This window comes from Salvelinus fontinalis, chromosome 31 (assembly GCF_029448725.1).
Source record: "Salvelinus fontinalis isolate EN_2023a chromosome 31, ASM2944872v1, whole genome shotgun sequence".
Classification (NCBI taxonomy): domain Eukaryota; kingdom Metazoa; phylum Chordata; class Actinopteri; order Salmoniformes; family Salmonidae; genus Salvelinus; species Salvelinus fontinalis.
The window spans coordinates 22,955,952-22,979,607 of record NC_074695.1 but is presented as its reverse complement, the minus strand read 5'-3'; the positions used below and the strand labels follow the sequence as shown (position 1 = coordinate 22,979,607).

Below are 23,656 nucleotides of genomic sequence, written 5' to 3'. Positions count from 1 at the left end.
CGAAGGTTCATCTTCCAACAGGACAACAACCCTAAGCACACAGCCAAGACAGTGTAGGAGGGGCTTCAGTATAAGTCTCTGAATGTCTTTGAGTAGCCCAGCCAGAGCCCAGACTTGAACCCGATCGAACATCTCTGGAGAGATCTGAAAATAGCTGTGCAGCAACACTCCCCATCCAACCTAACAGAGCTTGAGAGGATCTGCAGAGAAGAATGGGAGAAACTCCCCAAATACAGGTGTGCCAAGCTTGTGGCATCATACCTAAGAAGACTCCCTGGCTGTATTCGCTGCCAAAGGTGCTATAACAAAGTACTGAGTAAAGGGTCTGAATACTTATGTAAATATAATATTTCAGTTTTTTATATTTTATAAATGTGCAAACATGTCTAAAAAACAGTTTTTTCTTTGTCATTATGGGGTATTGTGTGTAGATTGATGAGGGGGGAAAAATATTTAATACATTTTAGAATAAGGCTTTAATGTAACATAAATGTGGAAATAGTCAAGGGGTCTGAATACTTTTCGAAGGCACTGTATGTGTGAAAGATCAAACATCAGGACTTTGGAGTGGAAATACATTGTGACCATAATCAATACTAAACAACCTATGTGTCATAGAAACTGTTACAAGGCCCAACAGTGATTATAAAACACCTCTATAAGAGTTTCTTTATTACAATTAAAATATCTTAAAGGTTAGATATTTTATAGCTATACAAAAATACTGTATGTTAACAAGCCAAAAATGGACAAGACTGCCATCACTTTTGTCTGTGTAGACAACAACAACATTTGCTGGGGGGCTACCCTGGCAAATTATCGACCTTTAAAGACTGATCTCAGTTTATAATGGCGTCTCTGGCCTCTGTAGCATGACACCGTGACTTCACTGCAATGCATGACCTTTTCAGTAATATCAGCAGCTCATGTTGCCTAGGGATATTTCCATTTGATCCAGGCCTGAGACACTTTGTGATCACCCTCTGTTTTAGCTGGCCAATCAGCTAGAGCAGGGTACCCCAACTGAATTTTGCCCGCTGGTGATTTTATCTTGTTCCCCAATTATTCTGAGCAAAACATTATATTAATATTTTTTCTTGTGAATTTTCACTGTTGGACACAAAACACTGTAAAAACACCAGGAAATCCAAGTGATTTTAATTTAGGAAATCTATTCCCAAGTATTCCCATGCATGTGATCATATACAAATGTAAGCAAGGTTTGAAATGATTATGAATTAGTCCAATTTTATATCTATTTGGGCTTCAATTGCGGTCAATTTGCAGTCTACAAATGATTTGTAATTATGTTTCGGCCACTTGACCATCCGTTCAAGAAAAATCAGCCCACGGCTGAATCTAGATCATGATCCCTGAGCTAGAGGCTGATAAAACATAAGTTTGTTAAACTATAGTCTTATACTATATCAAAAAGTGTCTTTAACATTTGTCACATAACTTTATGCGTGGTAGATTTTTATCAGTTAGTAATTTGTCTTGTGACTGTGGATGAAAATGGCTTACCTCAAAATGAGTACAGGTGTGATTTTGTGTGTCAGTATTTAGAATCATATTAATTAGAAAAGAGCGAAAGAAAGAAAGAAAGAAAGAAAGATAGAAATAAAGACCAGCACATAGTTTATTCATCTGATTTTATGGGAACCATAACACACCATACACAGACATACACACTGCAAACACATAAATCACTTCAAACATCCTTTCAGGTATCATCACAGTGAACAGTTGTTAAAACTCAGTCAGTCTAATTTCTGTCTATCTAGATTTGTAGCTAGATAAATTGTGAAACTGTGTAGGCTTTAACTTGCATGAACTACCATCTGATAGCAGCAACAGTAGACCACTGTAAAAGGATTACCACAGCACACCACTATTCTAAAATGTGAGGACTGGCAATTCTCAGAGCACAAATGACAACATTTTGCATTAGGCAGTCATATGAACATACTTTATCTTGTAGCTACTGTCCTTACCCAAGGAACCTGTGTTTACCTTACTATCTACAATCTTCACCAGTTTCAGTCTCCCAGCCCAATCTAGAACATACATACATTCTGATTCCAAACAGCCGACAGTCACACTTCTCAACAATTCTTTGGATTTCCATGTTTTATACACAAAATCATACGCAAACCCTTTAAGAACATAATTAGGCCTTAGTATTGCATGGTTATGTTTTAACAAACTCAAACAGTTTTTTGACTATTTAACTCTTGGCATGGAACACTGGAAATCCAATTAACTTCTCGCTACTTTTAACGAACAAGATCCCTTCTCTTATGAAAACAAACAAAAATATACACACTTCCACAGGCACACATTTAAAATAAAACACCGAGAACCAATTGTGCTCATAATACAAGATTGTTTGGTAACATGAAAAGGCACTTAAAATGGGGTTAAGTCACTTCACACGTTTTAAAAGGAGGAACCCCTTAAAACACCTCAGAAACAGAGGGAGACAAGGAATAGTCCCATGAAGAGGAAGGTGCTGGGTTCATGAAGCCCGACGACGAGACCAATGGCCACACTCAGGAACACGATGGATGGGATCAGTGTCCTGTCCAGGGTCGGTTCAGCCTGGGGGCTTAGGGGCTTGGTGATATGAGCCTCTGATGATCTGCTTGGTAGACCTGTTTCTGAGGAAACCTGGAAAGTCTCCTCCTCTTCGTCAGCCGTAGTAGCATCTTCCTCATTTGAACTGCTAGTACCATCTTGGGTCATGGTCATGGATGACTCTGAGATGTTCTCTGTGACTGCAAAATATACGGTTTTGCGCTGAACTCCCAGAGGTGTCTGGCTCTCCAACCCAGGAGAGGTGTGTTCCCTAGCAGTGATGTCATCCTGCTGCTTAGAGCTGCCTGAGTCCTCAGAGAGCACAGCTGCCAGCTCGCTCAGGCCGGCTGCCACCCCTCGCTTGAAGCGCTGGTGAGACACAGGGGGGGACGTCTGTGAGGCGTCATTGGGCGGCTCAGCAGTGTGGCTGGCCAGACTCAGGGTCATTCTGTCCTCTCCTGTGGGCCCAAGGTGTGTCACGGTCACCATGGGAGGGTGCCACGGACAGGTGGCTACTACATCTACAACTACACCTACTTCGCCACCTGCCTGGAAGCTCTCTAGCTTGGGCCCAACAGCCTCTAGCATCAGGACTCCATCTTCTCTGGCCATGCGGTCATCCATTGATGTCAGCTGCTTATCATCAGACTCTTCAGGGAGAGATGGGGAGGCCTCAGAGGAGACCTTTATCTGGGATTTGCTACCCTCCTCAGCTCTGCTGAGCTTACAGTGGGTGGAATCTGAGGGATGTTCTAGGCGACTTGAGGAGCTGGTGCTTGGCTCCTGAATTCTGAAGGACTTCTCGTTTTCCTCCTCTGCATCTTTCTCTGCTTCCTGCCTTGGATCCTCCTCCACCTTTGACCCCTGCTCCGGCACCTCGTTCTCCACCTCCTCAACATCCTCCTCCTCCACCAACTTCCCCACCACTACATTTGGTGTTGCAGAAAGCACACTCTGATATAAAACATCTTCCAGTGAAGAAGGCATGTTGGCTTGGATCTCCGTGTGAGGTGGGTCAAGTTCGGAGTGTGGTTCTGTGTGTTTCAGAGTGAAGGCTCCTCCCTCATCCTCCTCCCTTTCCTCCTCATCAACATCTGAGGCTTCAGCCATGCTGCTGTGGAGAGTTGTTGGAGATGAGCTCAGAGGTGTGGAAGAACTACTATCTTTGGGCTTTTCCTGGGATGTTCCTCCTCCCTTTTCATCATTCTTGTCAACTGATGCTTCAGCAATGCTGACATTAGGTGGTGTTAGAATGTGCAGGTGTGTAGAGGGACTACTATCCTCCTCCTTCTCTTTCTCACCATCTAAGACTTCATCCATATTGCTGGGGAGAGGTGAAGGAACATGCATAGGTGTGGGGTGACTACTATCTTTGGGCTCCACCTGGAAGGTTCCTCCCTTTTCCTCCTTCTTGCCATTTGATGCTTCAGCAATGCTGATGTGGAGTGGTGGTGGAACATGTTCTTCTAATTCAGAGTCCAGTTTGGCTATTTCACAATCCAGTTTTAGTAATTCACAGTCCAGTTCCTGTGAAGGCTCTGATTCAGTTGTCAGTTGGTTGGCTTCAGATGCTACAGGTTTGGATAGTACTTCATTAGCTTGTGTTGTGGATGTGGAAAACACATGAGGTGATTGTTTACCCAGGGATACAGTGGCACTGGACAGTGTTCCATCTGCTAATGGAAGGTCTAGGTTGGCTGGGAGAGGAGAACTGGGTATGTCATCGGCAGTCTGTAGGAATAACACAAAAATAAAGAAATAACAGTGACCACCATGGGAGCTTTTGGGTAGAATGGTTCCAGATCTGTTTGTTCTGTACAGCCAACTACTAAGGTTGTTGTTTGACATGACAAAGAATCTATGAGTTAGCTATACAGCACAAATACTGTAGATCTGGTACCAGGCTAGCTTTGAGGCACAGGGACTAGTTACAAATTGTGTTGCACACTAATATCACCACAGAGGAAAAGCAACTCAATGCATACTGAAAGTTTGGAATCCATGCTGATGTTATAAAACATTGTGGAGGACATATCTTAAAAGGTCAAATGTATGTTTACATGACCCATGCATTTATGTAGGAGACAAAATACACTGACAGCAATCAACAACCAAAATAATTATCTGTGTTTATCTGTTCATCCAAAATAAATGGCACCAAATTAACAGTTACACTTACCCTCAATGGAAGACTGTGCAACTCTCTCCCCCCCAAAACTACTAATGATCTTAAAGACATTAAAATATGGCAATTGTTCATTATGAGGACAGTGGATGATAAGGATGAAACATTACATATATGGCTTCTAAAGAAACACGCGCACACATATACAGACTGTATAGATAAAACCATATGGACGTCATATGTTTTAGATTGAGTAAACACTTACATGACACTTGTTGAAACATCCATACCAAGACGATGGATCATTTGTTAATACAAATTACTAAGGCATGATACCCTTAGATTTATATTCTTTAGAAGAATATCAGTAAATGTATTGTATGTAGGCTACGCTGGAAGCTGCTGAGGGGAGGACAGACATTGGAACAGAGTCTTTTGGCTGGAATGGAGTGAATGGAATGATATCAAACACATTAAAACAATGTGTTTGATACCATTCCATCAATACCATTCCAGCCATTATTATCAGCTGTCATCCACTCAGCAGCCTCCACTGATAGGCTATTGTTATACTACAATAGAATGGCTACTGCTACAGAAAGATCGTCTGTCATGACTGAGCCATTTGTGTTATTGAGAAATAGGTGGCTAATGATGAAACACTCAAACTCTGATGCAAAATCATGCACACATGGTGAATAAGAACTAGGGTTGAAAAATTTCCCGGTATTTTACAAATGTTCCATCCCGAGAATAAATCACTTTTCTTCCAGGTAACCTGATATTTCCCACCAAATCCAGAAGTGTCATTAAAAGCATTATAAAGCATATATAGTTGCAGTCGGAAGTTTAAATACACTTACGTTGGAGTCATTAAGACTCGTTTTTCAACCACTCCACACATTTCTTGTTAACAAACTATAGTTTTGGCAAGTCGGTTAGGACATCTACTTTGTGCATGACACAAGTCATTTTTCCAACAATTGTTTACAGACAGATTATTTCACTTATAATTCAATGTTTCACAATTCCAGATGTTCAGAAGTTTACATACACTAAGTTGACTGTGCCTTTAAACAGCTTGGAAAATTCCAGAAAATTATGTCATGGCTTTTGAAGCTTCTGATAGGCTAATTGACATCATTTGAGTCAATTGGAGGTGTACCTGTGGATGTATTTCAAGGCCTACCTTCAAACTCAGTGCCTCTTTGTTTGACATCATGGGAAAATCAAAAGAAATCAGCTAAGACCTCATAAAAACGTTCATCTGTACAAACAATAGTACACAAGTATAAACACCATGGGACCATGCAGCCGTCATACCGCTCAGGAAGGAGACGCGTTCTGTCACCTAGAGATGAACATACTTTGGTGCGAAAAGTGCAAATATATGGCTTCATGGGGATGGAAAATGATGTGGATATATTGAAGCAACATCTCAAGACATCAGTCAGGAAGTTAAAGCTTGGTCGCAAATGGGTCTTCCAAATGGACAATGACCCCAATCATACTTCCAAAGTTGTGGCAAAATGGCTTAAGGACAACAAAGTCAAGGTATTGGAGTGGCCATCACAAAGCCCTGACCTCAAACCTATAGAACATTTGTGGGCAGAACTGAAAAAGCATGTGCGAGCAAGGAGGGCTACAAACCTGACTCAGTTACAGCAGCTCGTTCAGAAGGAATGGGCCAAAATTCACCCAACTTTTTTTGGGAAGCTTGTGGAAGGCTACCCAAAATGTTTGACCCAAGTTAAACAATTTAAAGGAAATGCTACCAAATACTAATTGAGTGTATGTAAACGTCTGACCCACTGGGAATGTGATGAAAGAAATAAAAGCTGAAATAAATAACTTTCTCTACTATTATTCTGACATTTCACATTCTTAAAATAAAGTGGTGATCCTAACTGACCTAAGATAGGGCATTTTTACTAGGATTAAATGTCAGGAATTGTGAAAAACTGAGTTTAAATGTATTTGGCTAAGGTGTATGTCAACTTCCGACTTCAACTGTAAATATGTCTGGATTTGATTAGAGCTTTCATCAGCTTTGAAAATTCAAACCTAATGCTACCTGACCCTGATGAGCCATATATTAAATACATTTAATGAGCCTGACATTAACGACATTTAATGAGCCCGAGACCAAAATATCCCAAATGATTGTGCCATTACCCAATACATATATGATATTGGCTACTGCACATTACGCGCGACAGAAAAACATAAAAGCCCATAGATGTAGCTAGCTATATGCGCTCTTGGGTAAATAAATTAAACTAGCTCCAGTAGGCTAGTCCTTTTTGAGTGTGAACTGCATTACTGTACTCTATTATACTGTATTATATGGACTGGAATTACGAACATCGTTCAAACCATGATAAAGCAGAAGACAACATGTGATTCTGGGGGAGCACATTTGGCCTACAAAGTTAGAAGTATAGACTAGAGAATTAAATTTTAATTTTAAAATATAATAGGGCTTATTTGTATAATTAGTTATATATACCTTTCATAGCATTCCCCCTAATGTTATTAGCCTACCTCCTTTTTCTCTCTCTATTGTTGCTTCATTCCTTCCTCACTTTCAACAGTTACATTTAATACATTTCGTTGTCCTTATTTTCATCATTCTAATGACATCCTTGAATAATATAGGACTAGAATTAGATGCAGAAGGCTTTCACTTCTCTTCACGAAGATTGAATGGTTATGGGTCTGAATAAATAATTGCTACAGCCTTCCGCCATCACACGTTCGCTCTTCTTTCAAACTACCCGTTCTATTGGCTGCTGTATTTAACGTTCGGCAAAAAAGAGCTTGCGTCCCTCTTGGAATAGTCTATTGGTATAAGAAATGCAAAAAAAAATGTAGTGGCAAGAAACAGTGTCACGTTCCTGACCTATTTCTGTTAGTTTGTTGTATGTGTTAGTTGGTCAGGACGTGAGTTTGGGTGGGCATTCTATGTTTTCTGTTTCTATGTTGGTTTAGGGTTGCCTGGTATGGCTCTCAATTAGAGGCAGGTGTTTGGCGTTTCCTCTAATTGAGAGTCATATTTAGGTAGGTTGTTTCACAGTGTTCGTTGTGGGTGGTTGTCTCCTGTGTTAGTGTTTGTTGCACCATACGGGACTGTTTCGTGCGTTCTTCGTTTTATGTAGTCATTTTTCCTGTTGTGCGTTCTTCGTGTTTTATGTAAGTTCGTATGTTCAGGTTTGTCTACATTAGTTTTGTTAATTATTTCAAGTGGTTTCGTTTCGTGTTTTCCCGTCTTGTTTAATTAAAATTATGTCATTTCAAAACGCTGCGCCTTGGTTCAATCCATGCTCCTCCTCTTCGGATGAGAGGAGGAATTACCTGGACTTCTGCATAAATTGGTCAATAAATTTCATCTTCATCTAAATCACAACAATAGACAAACACAGTCTGCTTAAACTAATAACACACAAACAATTATACGTTTCCATGTCTTTATTGAACACACCGTGAAAACATTCACAGTGCAGGGTGGGAAAAGTATGTGAACCCTTGGTTTTAATAACTGGTTGACCCTACAATAACCTCAACCAAACGTTTTCTGTAGTTGCAGATCAGACCTGCACAACAGCCAGGAGGAATTTTGGAACATTCCTAGTTACAAAACTATTTCAGTTCAGCAATATTCTTGGGATGTCTGGTGTCAACCGCTCTCTTGAGGTCATGCCACAGCATCTCAATCGGGTTGAGTTCAGGACTCTGACTGGGCCACTCCAGAAGGCGTATTTTCTTCTGTTGAAGTCATTCTGTTGTTGATTTACTTCTGTGTTTTGGGTTGTTGTCCTGTTGCATCACCCAACTTCTGTTGAGCTTCAATTAGCAGACAGAAATCCTTGCATTCTCCTGCAAAATGTCTTGATAAACTTGGGAATTCATTTTTCCGTCGATTATAGCAAGCTGTCCAGGCCCTGCGGCAGCAAAGCAGCTCCAAACCATGATGCTCCCTCCACCATACTTTACAATTGGGATGAGATTTTGATGTTGGTGTGCTGTGCGTTTTTTCTCCACACATAGTGTTGTGTGTTCCTTCTAAACAACTCAGCTGTAGTTTCATCTGTCCACAGAATATTTTGCCAGTAGCGCTGTGGAACATCCAGATGCTCTTTTGCGAACTTCAGATGTGCAGCAACGTTTTTTTTGGACAGCAGTGGCTTCTTCCGTGGTGTCCTCCCATGAACACCATTCTTGTTTAGTGTTTTACGAATCGTAGACTCGTCAACAGAGATGTTAGGATGTTCCAGAGATTTCTTAAAGTCTTTAGCTGACACTAGGATTCTTCTTAACCTCATTGAGCATTCTGCGCTGTGCTCTTGCAGTCATCTTTGCAGGACGGCCACTCCTAGGGAGAGTAGCAACAGTGCTGAACTTTCTCCATTTATAGACAATTTGTCTTACAGCGGACTGATGAACATCAAGACTTTTAGAGATACTTTGGTAACCCTTTACAGCTTTATGCAAGTCAACAATTTTTAATCTGGGATCTTCTGAGATCTCTTTTGTTGAGGCATGGTTCACATCAGGCAATGCTTCTTGTGAATAGCAAACTCACATTTTGTGAGTGTTTTTTATAGGGCAGGGCACCTCTAACCAACATCTCCAATCTAGTCTCAATGATTGTACTCCAGGTTAGCTGACTCCTGACTCCAATTAGCTTATGGAGAAGTCATTAGCCTAGGGGTTTACATACTTTTTCCAACTTCACTGTGAATGTTTAAACTATGTATTCAATATAGACAAGAAAAATACAATAATTTGTGTCTTATTAGTTTAAGCAGACTGTGTTTGTCTGTTGTTGTGACTTAGATGAAGATCCGATCTAATGTTATGACCAATTTATGCAGAAATTCAGATAATTCCAAAGGGTTCACATACTGTTTCGTGCCACTGTATGTCCAACAAGCTATTCTAGTCTAGCTTTTCCTGCATTGGACTCCAAGAGCTAAGGAGCGTTTTTTTAAGGAAACGCCAGCGAGGCACAGGTGCTTGCATATTGCGCAAGAGACAGAGGCTATAAGTTAGACGCTTCTCATGAATGACCCATCATTATTTAGCTAAATACACTGCTCAAAAAAATAAAGGGAACACTTAAACAACACAATGTAACTCCAAGTCAATCACACTTCTGTGAAATCAAACTGTCCACTTAGGAAGCAACACTGATTGACAATACATTTCACATGCTGTTGTGCAAATGGAATAGACAAAAGGTGGAAATTATAGGCAATTAGCAAGACACCCCCAAAAAAAGAGTGATTCTGCAGGTGGGGACCACAGACCACTTCTCAGTTCCTATGCTTCCTGGCTGATGTTTTGGTCACTTTTGAATGCTGGCGGTGCTCTCACTCTAGTGGTAGCATGAGACGGAGTCTACAACCCACACAAGTGGCTCAGGTAGTGCAGTTCATCCAGGATGGCACATCAATGCGAGCTGTGGCAAAAAGGTTTGCTGTGTCTGTCAGCGTAGTGTCCAGAGAATGGAGGCGCTACCAGGAGACAGGCCAGTACATCAGGAGACGTGGAGGAGGCCGTAGGAGGGCAACAACCCAGCAGCAGGACCGCTACCTCCGCCTTTGTGCAAGGAGGTGCACTGCCAGCGCCCTGCAAAATGACCTCCAGCAGGCCACAAATGTGCATGTGTCTGCTCAAACGGTCAGAAACAGACTCCATGAGGGTGGTATGAGGGCCCGACGTCCACAGGTGGGGGTTGTGCTTACAGCCCAACACCGTGCAGGACGTTTGGCATTTGCCAGAGAACACCAAGATTGGCAAATTCACCACTGGCGCCCTGTGCTGTTCACAGATGAAAGCAGGTTCACACTGAGCACATGAACACATGTGACAGACGTGACAGAGTCTGGAGACGCCGTGGAGAACGTTCTGCTGCCTGCAACATCCTCCAGCATGACCGGTTTGGCGATGGGTCAGTCATGGTGTGGGGTGGCATTTCTTTGTGGGGCCGCACAGCCCTCCATGTGCTCGCCAGAGGTAGCCTGACTGCCATTAGGTACCGAGATGAGATCCTCAGACCCCTTGTGAGACCATATGCTGACACATGTACATTTGTGGCCTGCTGGAGGTCATTTTGCAGGGCTCTGGCAGTGCACCTCCTTGCACAAAGGCGGAGGTAGCGGTCCTGCTGCTGGGTTGTTGCCCTCCTACGGCCTCCTCCACGTCTCCTGATGTACTGGCCTGTCTCCTGGTAGCGCCTCCATGCTCTGGACACTACGCTGACAGACACAGCAAACCTTTTTGCCACAGCTCGCATTGATGTGCCATCCTGGATGAACTGCACTACCTGAGCCACTTGTGTGGGTTGTAGACTCCGTCTCATGCTACCACTAGAGTGAGAGCACCGCCAGCATTCAAAAGTGACCAAAACATCAGCCAGGAAGCATAGGAACTGAGAAGTGGTCTGTGGTCACCACCTGCAGAATCACTCCTTTTTTGGGGGTGTCTTGCTAATTGCCTATAATTTCCACCTTTTGTCTATAATATTGTTATTTGCATAACAGCATGTGAAATTTATTGTCAATCAGTGTTGCTTCCTAAGTGGACAGTTTGATTTCACAGAAGTGTGATTGACTTGGAGTTACATTGTGTTGTTTAAGTGTTCCCTTTATTTTTTTGAGCAGTGTATAATGCAAATACTGCATTGAATGTATTACCTAAAAGAGGTAGGCTAGGACATCTATATATAGGGTATATATCAATGTAGAACATAATTATCTATTTGGATGCAATATGAATGGAGTTGATGGAGAGCGAGAAAGACTGCGAGAGACTGCTCCCTCGTGCACTGATTTAAAGCAACAATATTCAAGTGAAAGGCTCTTTTAAATTCTGGAGCTGCAATTAAAAACATAATCATCTTTACAATTAAAAAACAATGCCAGATGGAGATGGGTAAATTAGACACGCATTCTGTCTTTATATTACTGTAAAATAGGCTATACTGCAGGAAATGTAGGCCTACCTATCACAATAAATAAAGTTACCATGATGAGCTGACCCTAAGCGTTGATTCATCATGCAGAGGCCGTAGCCAGATTTAGGCATTGCATATAATTTAACAGTTTAACAGTTTCACGCCATGCTGTTGCTATAAATTCATTCTTATAATTTTTCTGTAATACCAACATGTTTCAAGCAGACAACCATAGTCCCTGTGCCCAAGAACACTAAGGTAACCTGCCTAAATGACTACCGACCAGTAGCACATCTGTAGCCATGAAACGCTTTGAAAGGCTGGTCATGGCTCACATCAACACCATTGTCCCAGAAACCCTAGACCCACTCCAATTTGCATACCGCACCAACAGATCCACAGATGATGCAACCTCTATTGCACTCCACAGTGCCCTTTCCCACCTGGACAAAAGGAACACCTATGTGAGAATGCTATTCATTGACTACAGTTCAGCATTCAACACCATAGTGCCCTCAAAGCTCATCAATAAGCTAAGGACTAAACACCTCCCTCTGCAACTGGATCCTGGACTTCCTGACGGGCCCGCCCCCAGGTGGTAAGGGGGGCGGTAAGGGTAGGTAACAACACATCTGCCACGCTGATCCTCAACACGGGGCCCCCTCAGGGGTGCGTGCTCAGTCCCCTCTTGTACTCTCTATTCACTCATGACTGCACGGCCAGGCACGACTCCAACACCATCATTAAGTTTGCTGATGACACAACAATGGTAGGCCTGATCACTGACAACAATAGGGAGGAGGTGAGAGACCTGACCGTGTGTTGCAAGGACAACAACCTCTCCCTCAACGTGATCAAGACAAAAGAGATGATTGTGGACTACTGGAAAAGGAGGACTGAGCACGCCCCCATTCACATCGATGGGGCTGTAGTGGAACAGGTTGAGAGCTTCAAGTTCCTTGGCGTCTACATCACCAACAAACTAACATGGTCCAAGCACACCAAGACAGTCGTGAAGAGGGCATGACAAAACCTATTCTCACACAGGAGACTGAAAAGATTTGGCATGGGTCCTCAGATCCTCAAAAGGTTTTACAGCTGCACCATCGAGAGCATCCGGATGGGTTGCATCACTGCCTGGTATGGCAACTGCTCGGCCTCCGACCGCAAGGCACTACAGAGGGTAGTGCGTACGGCCCAGTACATCACCGGGGCCAAGCTTCCTGCCATCCAGGACCTCTATACCAGGCTGTGTCAGAGGAAGGCCCTAAAAATTGTCAGAGACTCCAGCCACCCTAGTTATAAACTGGTCTCTCTGCTACAGCACGGCAAGCACTACCGGAGCGCCACGTCTAGGTCCAAGAGGCTCCTAAATAGCTTCTACCCCCAAGCCATAAGACTCCTGAACAGCTAATCTAATGGCTACCCAGACTGCATTGTTGGTTAAGGGCTTGTAAGTAAGCATTTCAGTGTAAGATCTACACCTGTTGTATTCGGCGCATGTGACAAATACAATTTGATTTGATTATAATTTATCGGTTTCTCACAGTTATTTATCCTGGGAAAAGGGAGTGGTTTTGAGTGGTAAATTCCGGTAAATCTTGGTAACCAGGTTACCACTATTCAACCCTAATAAGAACTGAAAGACAAATGATACAAGTAGTAAAAACAGCTCATGCAGTTTGTGGCCATCAGCGTGCACGTTACCTAAATTGTGGCTGAAGCTTCAATGAGCTGTGAAATGAATTGTCATTGGAGAAAAAAATATTAGTTTGAAATTTATTGCACTTTATTAGTCAATTCACCCATATTTAGGAACAGAACATATTTGCCACTACTTGTTGTTGCATGCAAAATTAAGAACAATTCTAATATAATTATTTTATGCCCTAATGAACGAAAAATTTGCAGTTTCGCTGAAAATCATGCATTGATGTCAATGGGAGATTTATGTGAAAGTTTTAGCTGGAAGTACAGCTCTCAAGTTAGGATTCAGTCATAATTGAATAAAATAACATAGGTCTAGTTATTTAAGCTGAAACTTTCAACTGTAACACGAACCAACACACTCTGGGATTCAATAATGAGATAGAATGCATAGAAATTACAGTGAAGTTTATGATTTCAGCCGATCTCCTGAGGGGAAGGCATTAACTACAGATTCATACATCTATGGCTGTGCTAGCTATGTGCCACATTCATTCATATCCATATTGCCATTCTATTCAATTAGCTGATGAAATAGGCATGCACATATTTATGACCATTCTTACAAATAATTTCTGCAGTTCTGTTATACTGTATCTACCGGTTTATACTTCATATTAAGTTGCTGTAACTGTACGGTAACCCTGACATTATACTAGTATCAACATTGTACTAACATGTTATCACAACAATGCCTCTGATGGTGTGTGCCCCACTAAATCCTCATCCTGACGATGACCAACTGTTCCAAACACGTATGAGGCCTAAGATGTGCATATCCAATGGAACTTTTCCAGGTGCTGAATTGACTGAACAGTTCAAGAAAACTGAATTTCTTTAACTGTACACAAAGTGCTTCTCTATACTTTTACAACCCAAGAGTGGGTCATCCCTAAATGTACCAAGATGAAATGTACAACATAGAGAAAGTAGTATAAATATATGAATACAAGTTCAAAGATAACTGGTAAGAAATACTGATGAGTTATTCCACCGTTACCTCTAAGTCAAGCTCTGGTTGAAGAATGACTGGACACTGAGGACTGGGCATCAACATGTCTGGCACTGGCTTAGTCACCGGTTCATCTTCAAAAACAAAGGTCAACAGTTAATCACACTACCCATTATTCTAAATGTACACTTTCATGTAAAACTCTGTACGTACATTGTATGTATTGGACTGGCCTGAGAGGTAACAGTATGATTGAAACAGTGAATATAGCGAGAGTCAAAATAAGGATAGAAAAATGTCTCCTTACTCTCTCTCTTTTGTTTCATCCTTTTACAACTTTGTAATAACTCTGTGTGATACTCATATGCAGCAGTCCTGCTTTACCTTCACCCTTCTCTGGGAACTGTGCAAAGTAGTCAGAATCCTCCATACTGAAAACAAAGACATAGCATGACTGTTAACCAATGGCACTGCAATGAAGATACTCATGATCCTATTGTAAAGATAAATGTAAATATACATTTGATCAGCATGATCTTATGTTACTCTTTTTAAGAACACAGAACATACAGTGCATTCGGAAAGTGTTCAGACCCCTTCCCTTAATCAACATTTTGATAAGTTACAGACATATTTTTCCTCATCAATCTACACACAATGCCCCATAATGACAAAGTTAAAACTGTATTTTAGAACTTTTTGCAAATGTGTCATCAATAAAAATCAGAATACCTTATTTAGATAAGTATTCAGACCCTCAGGTGCACCCTGTTTCCATTGATCATCCTTGAGATGTTTCTATAACCTGATTGGAGTCCACCTGTAGTAGATTCAATTGATTGGACATTATTTGGTAAGGCACACACCTGTCTATATAAGGTCCCACAGTTGACAGTGCACGTCAGAGCAAAAACCAAGCCATGAGGTCGGAATTGTCCGTAGAGCTCCGAGACAGGATTGTATCAAGTCACAGATCTGGGGAGGCTACCAAAAAATGTCTGCAGCATTGAAGGTCCCCAAGAACACAGTGGCCTTCATAATTCTTAAATGGAAGAAGTTTAGAAGAAGGGCCTTGGTCAGGGAGGTGACCAAGAACCCGTTGGTCATTCTGACAGAGTTCCTCTGTGGAGATGGGAGAACATTCCAGAAGGACAACCATCTCTGCATCACTCCCAACAATCAGAACTTTACAGTAGCGTGGCCAGACGGAAGTCACTCCTAAGTAAAAGGCATATGACAGCCAGAATGTCCTTGAGTGAATGTGAATGTCATATGAATGTCCTTGAGTGGCCCAGCCAGAGCCTGAACTTGAACCCGATCGAACATCTCTGGAGAGACCTGAAAATAGCTGTACAGCAACGCTCCCCATCCAACCTGACAGAGCTTGAGAGGATCTGCAGAGAAGAATGGGAGAAACTCCCACAATACAGGTGTGCCAAGCTTGTAGCGTCATACCCAAGAAGATTCGAGGCTGTAATCACTGCCAATGGTGCTTCAACAAAGTACTGAGTAAAGGGTCTGAATACTTACGTAAATGTGAAATTTGCTAAAATTTGTAAAAATTTATAAAAAAATGTTTTTGCTTTGTCATCATGGGGTATTGTATGTAGATTGATGAGGGAAAAAACGATTTAATCAATTTAAGAATAAGGCTGAAACGTAACAAAATGTGGAAGAATGTCTTAATATTTTCCGAATGCACTGTAGGCCTACAGAAAGCATGACTCTCACAGAGCCTTACTCTCACATCTCACACATTAGTGGAGTGGAGTGTTGGTCACTACTTGTTGAGTAATAGCGTACAAGATGGAAGCCAAGATAATCTTATACTATAGCACAAGACATATACCTCATGATCACTCTTGGAAATGCGAGTGGATACGCCTTCCTCCTGATCTTCGCGTTTTCCCTTTACCTACCATTCACTTGTCAAACTCTGAAGAGTTTGAGCAGGGGTGTTAATTAAGACCTAGACAACCAGGTGAGGGGAGTTCCTTACTAATTAGGGACTTTAATTGTTCAATCAAGTACAAAGATGAAGTGAAAACGCACAGACACTTGGCCCTCCGTGGAATGAGTTTGACATGAGTTAGAGGATCGCGGCTAGAAGGGATGCAGTTAATGTCAAAGTGACGTCAAAAGTTGCTTGTTCGAGTCGCATCTGGGAGAATTTTCACATTTTAGTTAACCCTAACTAACTATTTTCTTAATCTTAACCTAATTATCCAAACCTGCTGCGTAAGTTCTGCTAACCTGCTACGAAACGTCACTTTTTTTTACCCCTTTTTCTCCCCAATTTCGTGGTATCCAATTGGTAGTTACAATCTCGTCTCATCGCTGCAACTGCCGTACGGACTCGGGAGAGGCGAAGGTCGAGAGCCGTGCATCCTCCTAAACACAACCCAACCAAGCCACACAGCTTCTTGACACAATGCCCACTTAACCTGGAAGCCAGCCGCACCAATGTGTCGGAGGAAACACTGTGCACCTTGCGACCGTGTTAGCGTGCACTGCGCCCGGCCTGCCACAGGAGTCGCTAGTGCGCGATGGGACAAGGACATCCCTGCCGGACAAACCCTACCCTTAAACCGGACGACATTGGGCCAATTGTGCGCCATCCCATGGGTTTCCTGGTCGCGGCCGGCTGCGACAGAGCCTGGACTCTTACCCAGAATCTCTAGTGGCACAGCTAGCACTGCGATGGAGTGCCTTAGACCACTGCGCTACTCGGGAGGCCCCCGAAAAGTCACTTCTGAAATTAGCTTCATCCCATTTAGTCAAAATCAATTTAGAGACATTGGCAGAAAACCTTATATTAGCAAGGGTCTCCAGGGTCAGGGGGTAGTGAAATAAGATTTTGCATATAACAAATTGTGACAAAACAACTGGCAGAGGCAGTGGAAAATAACAGCTACAAGTGTATTGGTAACTGATGTTGTGGCCTAATGACCTTGATAAAGAAAGCTATTTTGGAGATTCTCTTTATGACTAGCGTCCTGTCCAGGGGGTGTACTTGTATATCAAGCTGCCTAAAGCTACAGAAATAGGAGATAGAATCCTGCCCTATAGCCGTTGCTCAGACAAGGCTACTTACTTACTTCCCTAACCAAATAGGATGGCAGATTTCACTCAAAAGGTTTCAGTTTAGTTAACTACAGAACCCATTTATTAATAGGTGGGCTTTTCCATGCCCCCCACCAACCACCCTTTTTCACTGCCCCACTTCTTTGTCCCACCTTTTCTCCTCTCAAGGCTGCATACAGTAGTAATGAAGACCCACGTGACTGGATCCATCTATATCCTATATCTCAGGAATCCACAGTCTTTTTAAGGGTTTTCAGGGGGAGGTGACTCCCAAACCTCCTGACTACTCACACGCAGGATCACAAGTTTCATCATGTGTTCCATGCTTGTGAGTGTGAGATGCCAAACAATAACTCAGTAGCCTATGTTCCCATCCTTCTCAATGGCGAACCGCCATTGCAGACAGATGCCAAGTGTTGAGAGGCAGTGGAAAACTACAGAAATCTAGATACACTGTTTTTATATTATGCCTTGGGGTTTAATGATGGGGTGATGTTTTCCATTGATCACATGGTGGCAGTTGATGCATACACTGTGATGCACAATTGACTGCCAAATACAAGTGCGACAACCATAATTTTAAGAATAGAGGTGTGAATTAGACAATTGGTCATTTATGAGAGAAGGACACTTCCTATCTATCCATCTAGCCTATCTATCAGCCTACACTGAAAATGAAATGATCCTGTCAATGAAAAGGAGAGCCCTGCAGACGATCAGATTGCTTTGGAGGAATAAGGCCAAAAGGAGCAATAAGGGGAGGAGTCAGGTGGAGCCTCAGAGATGACCTATTCCATTGAAACCGGATTGGGCTGATGTCAACTGTGGTTTTCCATTGAAAGGTCAGGGGTAAGTGTCAGAGAACGGCGGGGCTGAAAGTGACACCTGCCTTGTACAAGCTATTTCGATCCCCCTCACAGCTCATACACCCCTGGATTGCTGGCATTCTGAGAGGGTGTGTGTGCATGTGTCTGCCATCTCCGCACCCCTTCAATGTACTGGAGACTGGATCACAAAATATAACCTGGTTGAAATATTATGAGATTGTCCCACATAAACCACTGATGCAAACCAAATCTGATTTTGCGTAACTGCACTGGTTGGGTAGGCCAATTATTATTATTATTTTTATTTTATTTATTTTTTTATCCCATTTTCTCCCCAATTTTCGTGGTATCCAATCGCTAGTAATTACTACCTTGTCTCATCGCTACAACTCCCGTACGGGCTCGGGAGAGACGAAGGTCGAAAGCCATGCGTCCTCCGAAGCACAACCCAACCAGCCGTACTGCTTCTTAACACAGCGCGCCTCCAACCCGAAGCCAGCCACACCAATGTGTCGGAGGAAACACCGTGTACCTGGCGGCCTTGGTTGGCGCGCACTGCGCCCGGCCCGCCACAGGAGTCGCTGGAGCGCGATGAGACAAGGATATCCCTACCGGCCAAACCCTCCCTACCCCGGACGACGCTATGCCAATTGTGCGTCGCCCCACGGACCTCCCGGTCGCGGCCGGCTGCGACAGAGCCTGGGCACGAACCCAGAGACTCTGGTGGCGCAGTTAGCACTGCGATGCAGTGCCCTAGACCACTGCGCCACCCGGGAGGCCCCTGGGTAGGCCAATTATATGGCAACGTGAGTCACTGTCTGCAACCAACCACTCTGTTAAAATTAAGTGCTTTGTAACCCCAAAACTAGTGGCAACTGAGCAGCCACTCACTCAAAGGAGAACAAACCTTAAAGGGATACTTCAGGATTCTGGCAATGAAGTCCTTTATCTACTTCCCCACAGTCAGATGAGCTTGTGGATACCATTTTTGTCTCTGCGTGCAGTGTTAGTGCAATTGTAAACTAGCATTAGCGCAATGACTGGAAGTCTATGGTAACTGCTAGCATACTAGTACATACATAGACTTCCAGTCAATATGTCTAATGCTAGTTAGCATTGGCTCACAAAACTACCTCTGTAGTATTGTAGATGAAGGGTTTTATTGACAAAATCCCGAAGTATCCCTTTACCTTTCCAGGTGTATTGAGACACATCATCCTGAGATGTTTTGAAACATGACATGGGCTGTGTTGTAACTCCACTTAATCAAGTGTTGTGCAACACCTTGCCAGGACAGGGAGCACTACCAGAAAAGGTGGAAAACACTATGTTGGTATTTCAAGTTCTGCTTAGTGCAGAATTAGAGCCCTTCTCTTTTGGTGCCATTTCCTCTCTCTAAAGCTTCAAAACAATATTATGATGTTTCACATCCTGTCTAGTGCAGAATTAGATACCTTCTTCAGGAGCATTTTAACTGATGAATGTTATCTGATCATTTGCCAGTTTATCCCATTTTGGCAGGCACTGCTGAGCACAGTGCTCAATCCACCAGCAGTAGCTGGAGGTTTTAAAGCAAGGATTGCAGGATACTGGATTTGCTTCGACCATTAAAAGTTGGAAATGTGGGAATGGGATGTGTCATTATTGATCGTCATTTTGTCTGATGGTTTTGTTATCAGTTAATCATGATCCATTACACCTCATGACACAAAAAGCTGCTTAATACTAATATATAAGTATACTTTTCTTTCTTTAAACGTGCATACAACATTGTGTAAAAGAATCATAAAGTTCAACAAAAAAAATATTACCCACAATCCAAGATTTGGCAAGATAGGAAGTGCAAGGAGATTAAAACCAGACGTCTAATTAGTTCAATCACTAAATGTTCTCTATCTTCGTTTATCCTCATAAATAAATCTACTTACATTTTGAGAAAGATATTAAGTTGGATGATTTACTTATTTTAATTGGTAAAATGAAATTAAGAAATCATTAAAATGAGTTGAATGAATTATTATTAAAGACATGCTCCGGAACATTGGCGATAAATAAATATTATTTTAACCTACCGCTTTGGGCTGGATGTGTCAATGTGTAGTTCATACATGCACAATATCTGAGCAGAATCACTGTTTACCTCAATTAGTTTGAAAGCTATGTTTTTTCTGGAAGCTGTTCTGCACCATTTTTCCTCACATGCGCCAGACCCCTAGCAATTCAAGTTCTAGCCAATGAGCTTCAGCCGCTCGCCATTTCAGTGACACCTAGCAAGATGCATACACAGCAGAGTGAGCGAGAGAGCAATGACGTGGTGCACATATCTGTTCATATGTGACGTAGTACGCAATTCTCGGGGCCACTTTTGGCTCGTGAGCAGTACTTTCAGACCTACTGGCTAAAAAGAATACAAAAGTACTGGAGAATCTCTTTACGTACACGCTGGTGGGTTTACATTCAAAGACCCTCCAAACAACAGCTCTCAGGACAGATGCACTACTTTTCATGGTTTCATCACACAATCATGGTGTTTTGAGTCTTTCTATTTTTACAGTGCACTAGAACAAGTGTTCCTGGAAGAAGTGGTCCTGAGACCTTTCACCCTGACTTCCTCACAACCCTTTAGACAACTTTCATCACTGTAGTAGCATCACAGTAGTCCCTCAAAACTATTATCAAATGTGATTAATGTGAAAGTGTAATAGCAGATTGTATTATCATCTTATTATAGGCTTGCTATTATCTTCCATTCCTTTCCATGTTTGCATTCCTTAGGTTTAGGCTATAGGCCTACTGTACATAGACTACAGTAAGTAGGCCTAGGACTATTTTGTTTGACGTCAACAGATTGATAGGATGCTTGGATGATGATCAAGGGAATTTACCTGTAACTGCTTTCAGTTTTCAGGATACTTGTAAGGTCTAGCATATCAAAAGGGCTAGCTTGTGCTGCATCGTCTTCGTAGGACACGAGAAGAGTTACCGCGTAATTCATGTGCGAGTTGTTCGCCCAGTAATCGCCATCTGGAGTTTCGTAACGGACAACAAACTCAATGCGAGCCCCATGGTGAAGATACGGTGGGCAGAAGGAGAGCTTGAAGGAAAATTTATCAGTCTCGCCGTCGCCCTGGACATAATCTGCTGGACAATCAAAGTAGGTGCACCAGCTGTCCATAGTTGATCGAATGCACACAGTTTTGTTAAATGAAATATTAAGCACTCGAATAAACACGATAAATGCCAAGGGCTCGTCTTCAATAGGTGACACACTCTCCACCTCTACTTTATTAATGTGCACTGCTTTCGTCAGGGCAGCCGCAGTGGGAATGGTCCACTCCGGGTTTATGCGGTAGGTCGGTTCACGGATTTTTGGTCGGTATTTTGCCTCCTCTTCTTCCCACCTGGCATCATCCTCATCATCCGAATCAAATTGGATGAATTCCCTAACGTCGGTTAGGTCTCTACCTGTTGTATCGGCAAACGACACTCTCCTGCTGGGAATTGCATCCTTGATTTTCAGATACTCTGCGGTCTCATCATAGATGGACCGTCCGCGTTTCCTTGGGATAGGAGAGCACCTGGGGATGAGACGCACGTTTGTCTCCTCGCTGTCTTCGTATTCTTCATCCGAATTACACTGTCCTTCGTCATAACGCCGTCCTTCTCCGGATGACCCCTCTTTCTTCACCTTGGTGAAAAGACCCTCCTGGGATGGTATGGTTAAAAAAGACATTTTCTCGGCTATTCACCCTTCGAGTCGCCTGTCAACAGCACTGGTCAGAGGATAGAATCCAATAGAATCCAGTGGTATGGGTTTGTACAGCTTTATCCCAGCGTTACGAACAGAACTGCCACTTATCCTGAGTTTCAGAACGTGTTGTACAGCATGACGGCAATGGAGTACTGAGGAGCATGTGCTAGTCTCTATAATACCAACTTTTGTGGCTCGTACAGGGTAGTCCTCCTTGTTTAGAAGACCTTAGCTGGAACTTTAGTTAGGTCTTATTCCCAGAGGAATAACCGTCTAATTTTAGCTGTGTATTGCCTTCTCCAAATTTGCTATTGAATTTGGTACAACCCTGGACTGGCGACTCCACCCTCTATTTCCGTTTGCCGAGACCGTACACGCCCACCTCCAACATTACACTTTAGGCTACTACACTCTGTTTGGAAACATGCTTTTATATTCATAAATAATATTAGACGGAAATAAACCACGCCTAAACAGTGCAAAATGATATTATGGTCAATCCTATGTTTTCTTCTGTATTGCTCTTATTATTGGGCTATGTAATATGCCATAACAAATTACAACAGTATTGTACATCAATGTTAGATTTGTTTTTAAGTTCCTTTACATTACCTGAAGGGTTTCCCTTCTGATCGAACCACAGGATGTTTTTTGTTGTTGTATTGTGATATTTCAGTCCTTTACTCTCTGTGAATGGAATATTCCCATGATGTCACATCATGTTCTTTTTTATTATGTAACGTCACATTGTGTCACAATGGGCTACAGTGTATTTAAAGGGCTCTTGGAATGCCTATCAGAATGTGATGCTTCATCAAATCGTCATATTTGCCATTACATCTTTGTATTTAAACATACGACAATAAGCACATAACCTACTGTAGGCTATAGGTTACAATATAATATTTAGTGAATTTTAATTTGATAATTCTACAGGAATTTTAATTTGATCATTCTTTTGTTGCTGAGAATTTTCTTGAAATGCAGATGAGCTTTGCGATTGACATAAATTCACTGAAAACCCATGCTAACACATGGTTATAACAGTATTGCACTTTTCATGTAGCCTACTTTTGGCCAGCTAATAGCCTAACCACCGATCAAGTAACATTATGGATTAAACGTTCAAATCCTTTTGCAGCAGGATTATTTTGCTGTGACAATATAGGACCAATTAAGATTCCCTTCACCAGTACACCTCCGCCACCAGCCTGTACAAGGCAGGAGGGGTCCATGGACTCATGCTGCTTACGCCAAATCCTGACTCTGCCATCAGCATGACACAACAGGAACCGAGATTCGACAGACTAGGCAATGTTTTTCCACTTCTCAATTGTCCAGTGTTGTTGATTGCGTTCCCACTGTAGCCGCTTCTTCTAGTCGTCTGCTGCAATAGCCCATTCAGGACAAGGATCGATGAGTTGTGCGTTCCAAGATGCCGTTCTGCACACCACTGTTGTACTGCGTCGTTATTTGTCTGGTGTTGGCCCACCTGTAAGCTTGCACGATTCTTGCCATTCTCCTTCGACCTCTCTCATCAACCAGCTGTTTTCGCCCACAGGACTGCTGCTGACTGGATGTGTTTTGTTTGTCAAACCATTCTCAGTAAACCGTCGACACTGTCATGTGTGAAAGGCAAGGAGGGCTGCCATTTCTGAGATACTGGATCCAGCGC

At 42.5% G+C, this 23,656-nt stretch overlaps 1 protein-coding gene across 3 annotated transcripts; it reads right to left on the bottom strand.

Moving 5' to 3' along the window:
* Window positions 1–1,621: 1,621 nt before the first annotated feature.
* si:ch211-167b20.8 (uncharacterized) lies at window positions 1,622–23,322 on the bottom strand. 3 transcript variants are annotated; one of them, XM_055891807.1, is made up of 4 exons: window positions 23,234–23,322; window positions 14,704–14,750; window positions 14,368–14,453; window positions 1,622–4,308 (listed from the first exon to the last, which is right to left on the bottom strand). In XM_055891807.1, exons 2-4 carry the CDS (start codon window positions 14,747–14,749, stop codon window positions 2,467–2,469), a joined length of 1,974 nt encoding a protein of 657 aa, XP_055747782.1. In that variant the 5' UTR covers window position 14,750; window positions 23,234–23,322; the 3' UTR covers window positions 1,622–2,466. The 3 variants fall into 3 exon arrangements, with proteins under 3 accessions (XP_055747782.1, XP_055747781.1, XP_055747780.1); XM_055891806.1 differs by lacking the exon at window positions 23,234–23,322 and adding an exon at window positions 22,594–22,679; XM_055891805.1 differs by lacking the exon at window positions 23,234–23,322 and adding an exon at window positions 21,116–22,287.
* Window positions 23,323–23,656: the final 334 nt, after the last annotated feature.

Excerpts from the sequence above, each read along its gene's own strand:
- si:ch211-167b20.8 (XM_055891805.1), bottom strand. The coding sequence starts at position 21,963 with ATGTCTTTTTTAACCATACCATCCCAGGAGGGTCTTTTCACCAAGGTG. Across the intron at positions 14,751-21,115 it reads AAAACTGAAAGCAGTTACAG|TATGGAGGATTCTGACTACT; the intron begins GTAAATTCCCTT and ends CTTTGTTTTCAG. Across the intron at positions 4,309-14,367 it reads AACCAGAGCTTGACTTAGAG|ACTGCCGATGACATACCCAG; the intron begins GTAACGGTGGAA and ends TTATTCCTACAG.